General features: G+C 52.0%; 1 protein-coding gene across 1 annotated transcript in view; it reads left to right on the top strand.

Annotated features, from left to right (window-relative positions):
- The first annotated feature begins 805 nt into the window (after positions 1–805).
- The window catches only part of SETD2 (SET domain containing 2, histone lysine methyltransferase), a 53,871-nt gene continuing 39,868 nt past the window's right edge, over positions 806–14,808 (top strand). Inside the window, exons 1-2 of the mRNA XM_048950328.1 lie at positions 806–956; positions 13,609–13,624. Of these exons, the coding sequence (XP_048806285.1) occupies positions 919–956; positions 13,609–13,624 (54 nt within the window). The 5' untranslated portion in view covers positions 806–918. The remainder of the gene's footprint in view (positions 957–13,608; positions 13,625–14,808) is intronic.

Below are 14,808 nucleotides of genomic sequence, written 5' to 3'. Positions count from 1 at the left end.
GGCTCCCACTGATCTCAAGTGTCCCAGTGGTGATCCTGGTGTTCCTGGTGATCCCAGGAGTGATGGAGTCGCGGTGCTGATCCTGGGGGTCTCAGTGATCCCAAAGGCCCCAGTTATCCTGTTGGGCACTGGTTGTCCTGGTTGTTTTGACAGCCCCGAAGGGAAGCTGGTTGCTCTGTTGACCATTGGGTCCTGGTACTAACACTTGCCCCAGTAGGTTCTGGTTGCCTTGTTTGGTATCAGGTTATCCTGGTAGGTGCTGGCTATCCTGTTTAGTCCCAGCTGTCCCAGTAGATGCTAGTTCACAGTCCCACTTAGTCCTGGTTGTCCCAGTAGGTACCGGCTGTCCCAATGAATGTTGATTGTCCAAATTGCCCAGTGACGCCCTGGTTGTTCTGTTGGGTCCTGGTTGTCCCGTTGGGTCCTGGTGGTCCCGTTGGTACCAGTTGTCCCACTGGGTCCCGGTTGTCCCATCGGGCCCTGGTTGTCCCGGGTGGGGGGTGGCTGTCCCATTGGGTCCCGGTTGTCCCGGTTGCCCGGGTGGGGGGTGGCTGGCGGTTGTCCCGCCGGGTCCCGATTATCCCGGTGGTCCCGTCGGATCCCGGTGCCGTTCCGCAACCCCGTTCGGAAGCGGGGGGGGAGCGGTGGCGGCGGCGGCGGCGCGGACGTCGCGGCGGGGAGGAGCCGGGCCGGGCCGGGGCGGATCGGCGCTCGGCGGGCGGGCAGGGCACGGCGCGGCGCGGATGGCGGGGCCCCGCCGGCGGCCGCTGCAGCGCGGGGCCCCACGGAGGATGTGAGGCGGCGGCCGCGGAGCCGAGCCCCACTGGGCTCGGAGGGCGGAGAGGGGCTCCCGGCCCGGCCCTGCCCGCGGGAGGGGCCGCGCTGCCCTCCCGACCCCGCGACGTCGCCCGTCCCACCATGGGGGACTTCTACGACCCGGAGCACCCGACCCCGGAGTAAGCGCGGCCTGCGGCCTGCCGGGGCTCCGCGCCCCGCGGGGAGGCGGTAGGCCGTGCATCCCCGGCCTTGCGTGAGCGCCGCGGCCGGGCGCCGGCGGGGGGGAGGCCGGGCGGGGAGCGCGAGGCGGCAGGGCGGAACGGAGCGGCGGGAGGGACGGGGACGGCGCGGCCTTGGCGGGGTGCGGGCGGCGGGGCCACGCGGCGGGGCCTGGGCCGAGGAGGCCGGGGCGGTGCGGACGTGTCCCGGGCCTCCGGCGGGGCCTTCGGGTTGGTGTGCGGGTGTAACGGGGCCCGAGCTCTGCGCTTTTTGTCCCTTCAGCCCTCACCCCGTTTCCTGACGGCAGGAAGAGGTCACCGAGCCGCGCTGGGAGGAGGAGGGGAGCTGCCTTGTGTCTGTGCATTCCCCACCGGGGAGCCGCTCCCCACGTCACGGTTTTATTGCTGCGTCCCACGGAGTGGTTCAGTAGTTGGTAGCAGTGTCTCCTTTTTCCTTTTTTTTTTTTTTTCTTTTTTCTTTTTTTTTTTTTTCCTTGTCGTTTCTGAACGATATTTTTGCATTTTTTAGCCTTCCTCCTTGCAGGATCGGGACGCTCCGTGCAAATGTGTTTGCAGCGGTGCTGATGGGCGCTCAGCTCCGGGCTGGAAGGAGGGGAGCACTTGGTACAGGCACCCCGAGCTGCTGTGGGATGGAGGCAGAGCTGAGAATGGCACTTCGGGCAAGGACAGCAGAGCAAAAAGCCTGGGTGCCTGCCCACCTCGAGTGGCTGAGGGTCTCTTTGCACTGAAATGATGCCCGGCTGAGCGATGCCCTCATTAGAATCCCCTAAAATTAGGGACAGCTGGGGGATTTTGTCGTGGTTTGGGGCTGGATTCGCTAGTTCTGGTTCTTGGGGTTCTACCAAGGCACAACTGTGGGGTGGGAGAAAGAAGCGCAGTGGGCACCATGCTCCTGTTCTGAATCATAGAATCATAGAATGGCCTGGGTTGAAAAGGACCACAGTGATCATCTGGTTCCAACCCCCTGCTGTGTGCAGGTCACCAACCAGCAGCCCAGGCTGCCCAGAGCCACATCCAGCCTGGCCTTGAATGCCTGCAGGGATGGGGCATCCACAGCCTCCTTGGGCAACCTGTGCCAGTGCCTCACCACCCTCTGGATCTATTTTGGCTGAAACAGTGCCTGGCTGAGTGATGTCTGCATTTGAGTCGGCTAAAATTACGGAGAGACAGAAGGTTTCATGTTGGGTTGGGGTTGGATTTTGCTGGCTGTGGTTCTTGGGGTTCTCCCAAGACATGACCGTGCGCTGGGAGAAGAAGCAAGAAGGAGATGGGCACCATGCTTGTGGTTGTTGTGAGCTTTCCTGGTCCCTAGCAGCCCAGGGAGGTGCTCTTGCTTTCGAGTGGCTCTACTATTAGTTTAACTCCAGGTGTTTTGCATTTTGGAATACTTTAGAGTGAATCAAGTGCTGTCCCCAGAGGCTGGAGAGACATGTGACATTTGGTATCAAAGCAAGCGTTGTGCTGCAGGTCAGTTCTAGGACACCTTTGCTTCTCATCTGAAACCATCCCCATGCATTGCAGATGTGGGCTGCTTGGAGAAGCCAGAGCCATTTGTGTAACAGCTTCTTTACAGAAGCGCTCCTCGTGGAACAATCTCACTGCGGAGCTTTTTGGGGTAATTATTCCGGGTTGAGACGTTGAAAGCCATCAGGAGGCATGGAGGTGTTTGTACTTTGTGCTGGCTGCACGAGGTGAGAGCTGCTGGGGTAGGAACTGGGTGGCTGGCGAGGTGATGCATTGAGTGCATGCTGATGGTGAGTGATGGAGTCTTGATGGTAGCAGAGAGGTTCTGGTGAGCTGGCACCGGGGCATTTGCCTGGCTAATGGGATCCAGGTTCTCATGAGCAGCACTGCCAGCCCCTCCTGGGGTCAGGAATCGTGGCATCTTAGAATCATGGAATGGTTTGGGTTGGAAGGGGCCTTAAAGGTCATCCAGCTCCAACCCCGTGCTGTGCGCTGGCTGCTCCCACCAGCTCAGGCTGCCCAGGGCCCCGTGCAGCCTGACACTGCATACCTCCAGGGATGGAATGGAGCACCACAGCTCTTTGGGCAGCAGTGCCGAGGCCTCTCCCAGTTGTCCTGGTGCCAGAGTTGACCATGTGGACATGTGTTGGTTGTGTTGGAGTGGTGTTGGGTGCGTTGTTGGGTGCACAGCTGATCCAGAGATGGAAATTGGTCCCAGCATGCCAACAGCAGCAGAAGGCTAAATGGAGAGAGACACTTTACAGGGCTGCTGTCGTGTGGGGTGATGTGAGTTATGCTGAGTCCTGTGGCTGCCCTCACCTCCTGTTCAGAAGCAGAAAGCAGCACAGCGTGTCCCCGTGCTGCAGTGGTGCTGCACCCATCTCTTGCTTTGCTTTCCCCTACAGATAGGCATCATCTACATGAAGTCAGCTCCTCTTGGGGCGACGCTGTCCTCAGCCACTGCGGGCAGACACTGTGAGGCTGGTGGCACTTGGGGACAGAGGACACTAGTCCAGGTGGTTTGGCAGGGCCAGGGCTTGTTGTTTGCACACCAAAACGGTTTTATCAGCGTACCTGAAATGAATCCAAGCAGTCTGAAATTTCAGGGTTTTATTGTGGCTGTTGCTGTGTCACAATTGCAGACACTCAGGCCTTTGGCTGTTTGTGGGCAGAAAGAGCAGCGAGTGGTGATGCAGTGGCACAGGTTCCCCAGGAGGTGATGGGATCCCCATCCCTGGGGGTGTTCCAGAACGGTGGGGATGTGGCACTGAGGGACGTGGTCAGTGGGCATGGTGAGGAGCTGGTGGTCTCAGAGGTCTTTTTCAACCTTAATGATTCTGTGATTCTACTTTGGGACTTGATTGGTTTGTGTTTTTTTTTGCTTCCCATAGGCAGTAGGCTTCTATTTTCTGCTTCTCTCTGGGGAGAACAGTCGGTGACCTCTGTACTCTCAGCGCTGGGCAGATGCTGCTGGCAGACAAATGGGGAAAATGTGGTTAAATATCCAAACTTAGGTCTTCAGGTGTGCTGTAATCCACCAGGAAGCTGATAGTGGGGCTGGGAGCTTGGGTTTACACCTGCATTTCCTGTATGGAGGAGACTAATGTTGGTCTCAAGGGGTAGAAAATTGAGAGTGGTGAAGGAGGAGCTTGGGTTTTGCTGTGTGGGTGTGGGAGAGAGTTTTTAAGTGATGTGCTTGTGAACTCATACGTTATGTGTGCTTCTAAAAAGTCAGCTTGTTCACGGAATAATGCTTTTTAAGTATTCAGGTCTACCTGCTGAAAAGGCAGCTGCTTGTGCACATTGTGTGGCCCTGTGCTGTCTGTAGGGCTGCTTACAGGGCAGAAGGGACAGCAGGAGCTCTCACACAGCGACAGAGCCGTACGGTCACACATCTCGAGTCAGAAGGGACCCACAGGATCACCAGACCCAGCTCATGGCTCCATGCAGCACCACCCAACCCCAGTGGTGTCCCATTGCTCCCTGAGCTCCAGCAGGTCTGAGAATCATAGAGTGGCCTGGGTTGAAAGGGACCGCAGTGATCACCTGCTTTCAACCCGCCTGCTGTGTGCAGGATCACCAACCTGTGGATTGATGCTGAGTTGCTGGGTGGAACACAAGCCAGGATGAACAGCACTGCCATTAGAGGTTATATGACCTAGTTATCTGTGATTTCTGAGGACCTTTTGGTTCTTGCCTTGTCTTTCTTCCTCAGGTGTAACTTCAGGGGACAGTGAAAAAGGAAAAGCACCACCAACAAAAGATACACGCTTTGGCTGTGGTCAGTTGAGGCTCCTGTGTTTTCAGCCAATTCAGATTCCTATAAATAGGAGTAGTGTTTTTTGCCTGGAGTTGGCAGCACGAGCGTGCTGGAAATGCTCTTTTCCTGTGAGTTTCCAAGCTGTCTGTGTGAGGGCTGTGGGTGAGCAGTGCTGCTCAGGGACAGACCAGATGTGGGTGAAGCTGCTCTGCACTGAGCAGTACGTGTGGATGAGATGGAGACCCGCAGCCTCGGGATGTTCTGCTGCAAAGGTGTGAAACAGGGAACAGCAGCAGCTGCAGGCTGCCCAGCAGGACATCTCTATTTCAAAACAGTCCCATGCACCTTCAGTCACCTGCACACGTGTGGATATTAAATGCTCTGTGCTTACTGTGCAAGTGCACTAGGATCTAAGCTCAGCTCCCGTGCATAATGCAGCTAGGTGACAGCTCAGGGAGGACACCCAGAACCCTGGCACTGGATTGAGAAGACTTTCAGGTAGTTTGGTTGGCGTAATTAATTTTTTTCTTTTTAATTCTTGCCCTGTGCAATTTAATATTTCCCTTGGAGCGGGTCAAAGAGAGCACACTTAAAAATGAATACGTGACGTGGCTGTCGCTGCAATGTCCTGTGTTGGAGAATGTTAGTGGAGTGCTAAATATATCATCCTTGTGCATGTGTTGGACAGAGGCTGACTTTGGAATCATAGGATGGGGTTGGAAGGAACCCTGAGGATCATCAATTTCCAGCCCTATTGCTGTGATTGGTGTCTGTAGTTTGTTTTATGCTGTCCCAAACACTCCTTTCTTCTCAGTTTTGTTGACCAGAAGGGTTGGTTTCTCTGAGAAGGAGCCTGGAGAAGACAGAAATCTGGCTCTGTTCTTTCTGACTGTTTGGTAGGATGCTGCTGCATCACCACTGCTACACCATTGTGTGATTTTATGGCTTCTGATGGTTCTTTGACCTCTTCAAAAGGTGCCCCGTCCCTGCAGGTGCCTCTCAGCACCAGGTTTTATTCTTTTGGGATCAATTGCAGGGCTCCAGCTCATGGTGAAAACTGTTCAGAGGGCAGAGTGTGAGGATGAAGTGAAATAGAAACTGTAATAAAGAAGAAATTGATGGAAATAATAAAGTGAGAGGAGCAGGAGGAGGCAGCGGTGAGTCTGGGGAAAGGAGGGAGGAATAGCTGAGCTCTTCTACAGCCATGTCCTTGCAAACCCTGCTGTGTGCAGTGGGTTCAGTGCCATTCCCAGGACTGCAAGCAGTTGTTCTGTGGTTGTACTGAAGGGTTTTACAGCTCCTCAAGCACCGTGTGACTGCTGCATGAGTGCCTTCAGGTTTGAAATGCATCCACAGACGTTTGCGTCTTCCTGAATTAATGGAAAGCCATTCTTTGTGCTTCTTACTCTGCCAGGAGAACTTCAGAGCTGCATGTTTGGAGGTTGCTGGAGCAGCTCACTTCCAGCTTATGTTTCTATTGCCAGTTTCTGTTCCGAGGAGGATGCAGGTTATGTTTATCTGCTCTGGCTTGTGTTTGTCATCGCCACAGCAACCGGCTGCGATGGTGCAGGCAGTGGGAGCAGTTGGAGGGCTGCAGGTTATGGCCATACTTCCTTCTCTGCTGCATTCAGGTTATTCCCAACAGTTTGATTTATAGCCTTCAGTTCTTCAAGAGTTTGTTTTTCTTCTCTTGTATTGAGTTGATGGCCCTTCCTAGGGCAGGAGAGTGGCTTTCAAGGTATCTTTCACTGCTAACTTAACCTGCTGGGTAGGTTTTGTCACAGAAGATTAAGCTTCACCTATAGTGGCATAGGAAATAAATATGGTAAGGATTCCCAGTTGGAGTGTCCACTTAAGCTTGTCTCCTGTATGGCAGTGTTTCAGCTATATCACTGAAACAACAGCATTTTTGGGCTGCAGGGCAAGAGATGTGATTCCTACCCTTTGGACCCTGTTTGCAAACAGAAGGCGTCGCTCAGGAGAGGCGGTTGCTCTGCATCTGGAGGGAGACGTGCAGGCACTCAGCGTGTGATGGGATGGAGAACGGTGAAAGGGAGAAAGGAGGGCTGGAGCTGACGTGGCTTTCAGTGCAAGGAAAATGAGCAATGTGGGACACGGCGTGGTAAGGGCTGACATTTTTCCTGCAGAACGCCATCACTGCTGTGTGAGGTTAGGGACATCTGCACTCCGGAAAGCACCTCCTCATCACATATGGTTCTGGTTTGAGGTGAGCACAGATGTTCTGCCAGGCGAGGAGGCGCATGCTGGTTCTGGGGAGCACAAGGTGATGTATTTCCACTCTGAAAATCACAGGTGGCATTTCACTGCCTGCACCTTTGTGTTGGCAGCATTGATGTTTTCATCTGATGAAGTTCCACCAGGCAGGCTTGGTGCTCAGGGACCTGCCAGCACCACCAGCAGAGCCACAGTGCAATCATTCTGCAGCAGACAGTCAAAGGAGGCAGAACTGCACCCAGAGAACTGAACTCAGCCTGCTGTGGTGGGATGGATTGCAGTGACATGCAGTTCAGATGTAGGTACTTCAGTTGCTGATGTGTGAGATGGGGCCAAACTTAGCATGGGATGTCTCATTTGTGCTGAGCAGTTGAGCTTTCTCCTTTATTTCAGCCACCTCGGAGCTTTACCACCAGTTGGTCTGGGGAGTGGGACTTGCTGCAGGCTTTTGCAAGCACAGTCTGTGTGCCACCAGAGCTAGATATTTACCTGTGAGATATGTGTGGTGATAACGACAGCCTGTTGCACCAGTCTCTGCTTGCCACGTGGCACTCGTGGCTGTGGGATGCCATGCTGGCAACCTCGGGTAGGGATAGGATGACTTAGGTGGGGATGTGATGGCTTCACGTGGGGAGGATGGATGTGCTGGCCCTGCTCAGCTCCCTGCAGGTGAAGGGCGTGCATGGGAAGCAGCATCCGGATGCCTGCAAATAGCAGGTCTATGAGCCCTCCAGTGGGGGAAAGAGGAAGAGGAGGAGGAGCAGGGGTAGAAGCCCCTGCTGGCGGGGCTGCCCCAGAAGCCGGCCTTCTAGGGGAGGGGCCGCCTTTCCTTTTTGTTTTTTTTCCCCCTTTTAGCTCACAGCCCTCCTTGCGGTGAGGTGCAGTGGAGCTGCTCGGTCAGTGCTGAGCCCTGCGTGGTGCCCACGCTGCCGACTCCGTGATGCCGGCCGACAGAGGAGCCGGTAGCAGCGAGTGTAAGTGAGCACAGAAGTTTGAGCTTGGTTTATTTTTATGATTATTTTTTTTAATTCCAGGTTCCTCCCCCTCCTCTGTTGCAGCAGGGCTCTCTGGGGAAGCTGTGGGGTTGTTTTGTGCTGATGGCGCTCAGAAGTGAGATGTAGTGACTTTATTTAAGCAGGATTTACATGCTGCAGTTTATTTCCTGCTATCTAGCACCTTTTAACTCAGTGAGAGCAGATCATTTCAGCACGTGCTTAGACTGCCTTTCTATCCTTCCCCAGTACATGGCCTCACTGGTTTCTTCCGTATTGTGAATGAAATCAGAGGGCACTTCTGTCGGCTTGCACTGGGGTGCTGAGGTGTTTGCTGCTTCTCTGGGTGGGGTGCAGCTTAGGATCTCAGGGCTGTTACCCTCTGGCATGCGGGACTGTTGGTGAGAGGTGCAGCAGGAGCTCAGCTTCTGTGCTGGGGGAAGGAACAGTGCTCCTGGTTGTGCCTGGGCAGTGAATCTGCCTGAGGGCTGGCAGAGAATGGCTGGGTGCTGGGGTAGGAGAGGTGGGATGGAGGCAAAGGAAACGTGTGCAGCCCTGGATGGGCAGACACCCTGCTTGGAGGCAGCCATGGGCAGCCGTGCATCGTGCTTGGTGAACAGGCAGGCGGTGTGCTTGGAGGACAGACTCACTGCCTGAGGACACTCTCACGTTTTCAGAGTTAATTGCATCGCTTTGGGAGAGCACAACCGAAGAGCACTCTGCCTGCTGAAAACATTCCTTTTTCTTGCAGCGTGCTTTACCAGCTAACGTTCCAAGGAGGTGATTTTGCTTCAGGGATTATCTAACAGAGATCCCAGTTAGTTCTGCTGATGAGGATGCCAACTAAAAGCTGGTAACAAATCCCTCCTTCCCTGCTCTGGGAGCAGGAGGCTTCTCAAGGACAGGTGCTCCCACATACTGCACAGATGCCTCATTTTAGGGTGAAGCTGTGGGCTTGTGCCCTCTTTTTATGGCCGAGAGCAAAGCTTGCTCCTCAACACCTTATCCCATTGCCTCCCCCCCTTTTGTTGCCATCCACGTGGCGATTAACCCCTCCCTGCACCACTGCTCTTGGTGATCCTTCACACTGCTGCCATGGGAACAGCATCGCCTGTGATGATTGCTGTCACGGTGTAAAACTTTAACACTCCATTTCTTTAGGTGTGCCCTGTGCTGAATGCAGTGGGCAGAGATGGGGCTGTGAGCTCAGTGGCTGCAGGGTGGATTTGGGGGCAGAAGCAGGGACCTAGGTTCTTTCATTGGAACAGAAAGCTGGAGAATGCTGGGAATTGTTTTCTTCTCCACTGGGTCTAATTCCTAAAGGAAAAGTTCACAGACTCTCTGAAATGTGCTGGCATTGCTAACTAACACACAGGGGGTGTTCAGGTTGGATATTAGGAACAATTACAGTGCTAATGCATTGGTACAGGCTGCCTGGGGAGGTGGTGGAGTGGCTGTCCTTGAAGATGGAGATGTGGCACTGAGAGACATGATCAGTGGGCACGGTGGGGGTGGGCTGGGTTGCAATTGGGGACTCAGAGATCTTTTCCCACCTTCGTGATTCCATCATACTGTGAGCAGGCACCTCCTGGACCTGCTCCTCTTTGGGTGACGTGGGGGAACTTCCTTCGTCTGTGTCACGTCTTTATTTTATGGGATTCTTGTGTACCTGGTCTGGTGAATTCTCAGTGGTTTTTCATATTTCAGGACAGGAAAAGTGGTTCGTGCCCCCGACCACAGGCAGCAGCATCCAAACAGAAAGCAACAGTACAAAACAGCAGAGTCACAGCATCGTGGAAGCAGTAAGAGCAGGGCTGGGGAGGCAGGGATGTGAGCAGGGGACAGGTCCATGCCTACAGCTGCACTGACCTCATTTTCTGCACGGATTGGCTTGGTTTCAAGCTTCTGTTCAAATAAAAGGTTTGATTTTTGTTGGTTTTTTTTCCTTCCTTCCCCGCCTGGATGTGCTTTAGCTGTTCCTCCAGGAGGTTTATTTGGGGGAAGGAGCTGGCTGTTAACTGCCTGCTTTTCTGCAGTCGGACGTTACCCAGTGGTGTGATATTAATGGCAGCAGGGACACGTGGGAACGAAAAGCGCAGTGCTACAAAAGAGCTGGCAGTAATTGAGCACCATGTTTGCTTCAGTTAATGCAGGGACTGCTCCTAATTTGTCCTAGTTTTTAATCCCTAGCTGGATGTATTAGAGGTTAATAAACCAAGTGTGTGCTGACGCTTCAGACCTATAAGGTTTTATGGAACTATTTGAGTTCAGCTGTGCCAGCAGCAGTGTTGTGTCCCGTGCAGAGCTGTAGTTGTGGTTTGGCCTGGAGATTTTGTCTTTGGCCTGGAGATTTTGTCTTTGGCATCACCATCCAGCTGGAATGAGTTTCCAGGCAAGCCTCATTGTGCTCCCTGCACTGTTACCATACCTGGTGAGCAAGGATCTGGAGGTTACAATGGGATTTTGCATTTTGAGGCTGCAATTTAAGGGCTGCATTTCCTCCTGCTGAGTGCCCAGGTCGGGGATTTGGGTTTTGCATTTTATTTCCCTAAGAAAAGAAAGTAATTGTCAACCAGGTAGGCTTTGAGATGGCCCAGCGTTAACGCTTGCAAATGGGCAGCCTGGAGCTAGGGGTGCTGAGAGCGCAGGGGGAGGCTTTTTGCTCTTCCAAGATGGTTAGCCCTGCAGATGCTTAGATAAAAAGAGCTTTAGACTGCCTATTTTCTGTCTTAAAAAATAAGAGAGAAAAAAGAAAAAGGAAAAAAAGGGGCGTGTGGGAGGTGAGAAGTTTTGTCTTGACCCAGTGTTTGTCATGCAGAGTTCCTAACCCTGAGGGCATTTTATTTGTTTGCTTTTGTAGCATAGGAGGTCCTGCTGGGGGTTGCACCGTCAGGAGAGCAGTCTCATTCATAAAAGCCCATTCAGGCACTCAGAGGTGCTGAACCTCGGAAGAAAAATACACCTTTATTTCCGATTACTGTACCCAGGACAAACCAGAGATGTTGGACCAGAGGTCTTTCCCAACCTAAATGATTGTGGGAGTGGGTTCACAGTGGGACTTGATGATCTTTGTGGTCTTTTCCATCTTGCATGATTATATGATACCGTGATAAACCCTTGCACGTACCTTTATTTTCTATTCTCATGCCCAGGACGAGGTGCAGACCCTTGTGCATGATGTGGGGATTTGGTTTTTGCTTGCACTGTGCGTTTGAGGTGTGTGCAAACCCATCACTGAGCGGTGCTCAATCAGGGGTGGCACAGTTACTCTTTGGAACTGTGCTTCAATTGGCTCCTGAGCAAGGAGTGACACACTGCCTAATTTTGGAAATGTATTTACGTATTTGATCTGGGGCAGGACGTGGAAACGTGACCCTCAGCCTGCAGTGAGGCAGTGGTGCCTGAAATACTGCCCTGTGTTTGCACAAAACCCACCGCCCCTAACGTAATGCCTGCCCCACTCCTACGTGCTCTGTTCTCTCCTGAAACAAGCAGCTTCATTCACACAGCACCTCATTCTGCTTTGTCCTTCCTCCAGCTCTCTGCTGTCATCAGGTGGGCTTCTCTCTGGCCAAATTCTGGCTCTTAAACAGCAGCCTGTAGTCCTGCTCCATCCCAGTGCATCCCAGCGCTGCGCTCCCACCCTGCTGTCCCATAGCAGGAGCTGATGGGAAGGGAAGAGGCTGGACAGGGATCTTCCTTCTCTCTGCAGCACTGCTTCCTCTTCTGCAGTACCATCACAAGACAGAGGAAGAAATTTTGCTTGAACTAAAAGCTCTGTGTCCTCGCCAGCATCTTAATGCTGGTTTTGTGCGGCTTTCCAGCAAGAGGAGCAAAAATGCGTTGTTAATTCCTTTACCTTTGTCATAGAATCATACAATGGCTTGGATTGGAAGGGAACTCTGAGATGATTGAGTCCCAACTCCATTGCCATAGGCAGTGTTGTTGATCACACACCAGGTTAGGCTGCCAGGGCACCGTCCAGCCTGGCCTTCAGCATCTCCAGAGATGGGGCATCCGCATCTTCTCTGGGATAATGAATACTAAGCTCTGTTACCCATCTCCCAGCATGTACCTACTTAACATCTGTGGTTTAAGTGCAAAGAGTCGTTTCTGGTTGCTATCCTGAGCTGTGTCACAGTGCATTGGGTTACTGATGCAATGGAAATTTTCATGTCGGATCCTTGACCTCAGTGCTGTCCTCAGCCCTTCAACACCCAGTGTAACTCAATATATGAACATCAGCAACAATGGTGTCCCAGAAGTCTTGATTGTAGAATCATAGAATGGCTTAGGTTGAAAGGGAACTTGGAAGGGGTTGGAAGGGTTTGGAAATTCCCACTTCAGCTCCTCTGTTCCCATGATCCTAAAAATGAAGCCTTTGGGGCACTAATTCGCATCATTGAGCTGTTCTAAAAGGACTCCTGCCTTCTGCATTGCTCTGTGTTGAGTTCACAGTGTTCCCAGCCCCACTAAATCATGTATGTGCCCTTCATGTTCCCCACAGCTCGTTTAAACTCACGGTTCATGTTTCCTCGATAAAAAGCCCGGTTGCTGCTGCTGTAAGAATAATTTATTAGCTATTACTAAGCTTTATCATTTGCACATGAGCATGGTGGTGTATTGCTGCTGGTGATAGGTCTTTGAGGAGGTTGCTCCTAATTCTGTTTGCTGATGATTGCTGAAATGGGGACATACCTGGTTGCTGCCGTGCCGTCGTTGCGTTGGGTCCCTGCAGGGCTGCACTAACCTACAGCTCTGGTTTCTTTTCCAGAAATTGGTTCTTGGAGTAACTGATGCCTGAGGGCCAATCTGTGAGCCTTTCTGTGCAATAGCTTTGACCATGTCAGCACAGCAATACTGTATTATGAGTCAGAAGCTCATTACATTCAGCAAAGGTCCTGTTGAAAACCTCCTCTGTATTTGTAGGATATAGAGGGAAAAGGCTGCCTGTGTGCAAATAGAGAGGTTACAGTGTGCTTTTGAGGAGGAAATACCAGAGTCAGATGAGTTTTTGTTATTAAGCCGTGTCAGTAACCACTGAGCAATGGGCAGGAAGCTTTTGTATTGTTCCATGTAGTTTCCTAGAGGAAAAATTTCACTGGTGCTCTCTGTGGCAGTGCCCAGCACCAGCTTGTTGGGGAGAGGCTGAATGCCAAGGAGTATTTGGGAATTCTGAGCAGTGTGGTACGTGTTAGCTGGGGCTGCTGGGCAGAGCAATACAGCAATGAGGAGTTCATCGTGCTGCTTGTGAAAGCGTTGGGGAACTTAGGAAGACCATGCAACAAACTGTTTCCATCTCCTAAGGAACACACTAAACTCCACCTCGTTCTCTGACTGATACCTGCATTATCTTTGCGACATCACCTCTGTTGAAATGACTCCTGTGTGCCGTGCCAGCCGTCAGCACTGTGCTTGCTGTTTGCTCTTGGAGGGTTTGCAGAAGTGCCAGCACCCAGGGCTCTGAGCTTCCCATCAGTGCTGTGTCCCTGTGCAGTGGGTGACAGCAGGACGGGTGACACCGGTGGCACAGGGCTACCTGTGCAGCCCTTTTTGCTTGCGGGTGTGTTCTTGTTTCTGCCTGATGTTTACGCCTTCTTTCTGTTTTCTTTTGCATGTTTTCTCGGCTGGATTGCAATAGAGAAGAAGAAAATGAGGTGAGTGAAATTTCTTCCTTTTCCTGTTTTGCTCCTGAGATGTGTGTAGGTACCTTCACCAACAAATTTTATCTGGACCCATGTCTAGAGAAGCTGTCTTGAGCAGCAGCACGAGGCATCTTCACAAATCCAGTGTTTTCTTATGGGTGTCCCTGGGGCAGTGATGAAGTCTGGAGGGAAAGGAACATGCCTGGCACTGCTGATGCCACCTGCACGCAGCTGATCAGGTGTAGGGATATTCTGCTTCCTGCATTGTGATAAAGAGAATGTTTAAGGATTTCATCTGGGGAAAAAAGGAGTTTCGTTGAGTGTGGCCCAATTAATGTTAGGGGAAAGGAGAAAACCTCCAGGGGTAGGAACACATGATAATACCCCAGTGAGTGCCTGCAGAATGGTGCTGCTGATAACTGTTGATGTGGTAGGACCATTTCTGCTCTGACTGAACTTACTGTGTGTGCTGCTGTGGTGATAGGAGAGCTGCAGGAGTGCTCAATCATCCCTGCTGAAGGCTCAGAGTGAGCATCTGTTGCCTGCCCTGAGCTGCACAACACTCACAGCAGCGTTCCGAGGAGCGTTTGCTGCCTGTAAAACATTAAAGCAAGGAGAACTTGTCTGCTGTTTCGCCAGTAATTGCTCCCTGTTCCATTTCAAAAGCTACCTGTGGGATATTTTTTAAATTTATGGAAGTTGTAGTTTTTCAGCTTGGTGTTATTTAAGAAGAAATCCCTGGAAGGCTGAGCAGGAGATTGAAACATTTGTTCTGAAAGGCATCGTCCCTGCTGAATAGATATGAAAAGCAGAGGAATGGAAGTTTAGCAGCTCTTGCATCCCCTCCAGCCTTTGTTTCTTGTACAGGTGGATGTATCCAAACCCCATTATTCATCTGTAAGCTCAATTTCAGCTCTGCTGCACTGAAAGCTAGGAAGTTTTTGATCGAAACACTGACGTATTTTCATAACTGTGGGTGATTTTGCACGCAAAATGATTTCACAGAAGTTTTAGTAAGAAAACTCTTGAGTGCTGATGTACTGGTTGGGGTAGAAAGGTTTGAATTTTCTGGTTGTGTAGGGCTAATAAGCAACCCAACACACTCACATAATGACACTGCCTCGTTATTTGGGAGCCCGTGCCCAGCATGTTATGGAAGGCTGGCCTCTAGCATTGAACATCTCCAAGCATGTGGA

This window comes from Lagopus muta, chromosome 7 (genome assembly GCF_023343835.1).
Source record: "Lagopus muta isolate bLagMut1 chromosome 7, bLagMut1 primary, whole genome shotgun sequence".
Classification (NCBI taxonomy): domain Eukaryota; kingdom Metazoa; phylum Chordata; class Aves; order Galliformes; family Phasianidae; genus Lagopus; species Lagopus muta.
Note: the sequence above shows the minus strand (reverse complement) of the source record. Positions and strands in the feature narration are given on the sequence as shown.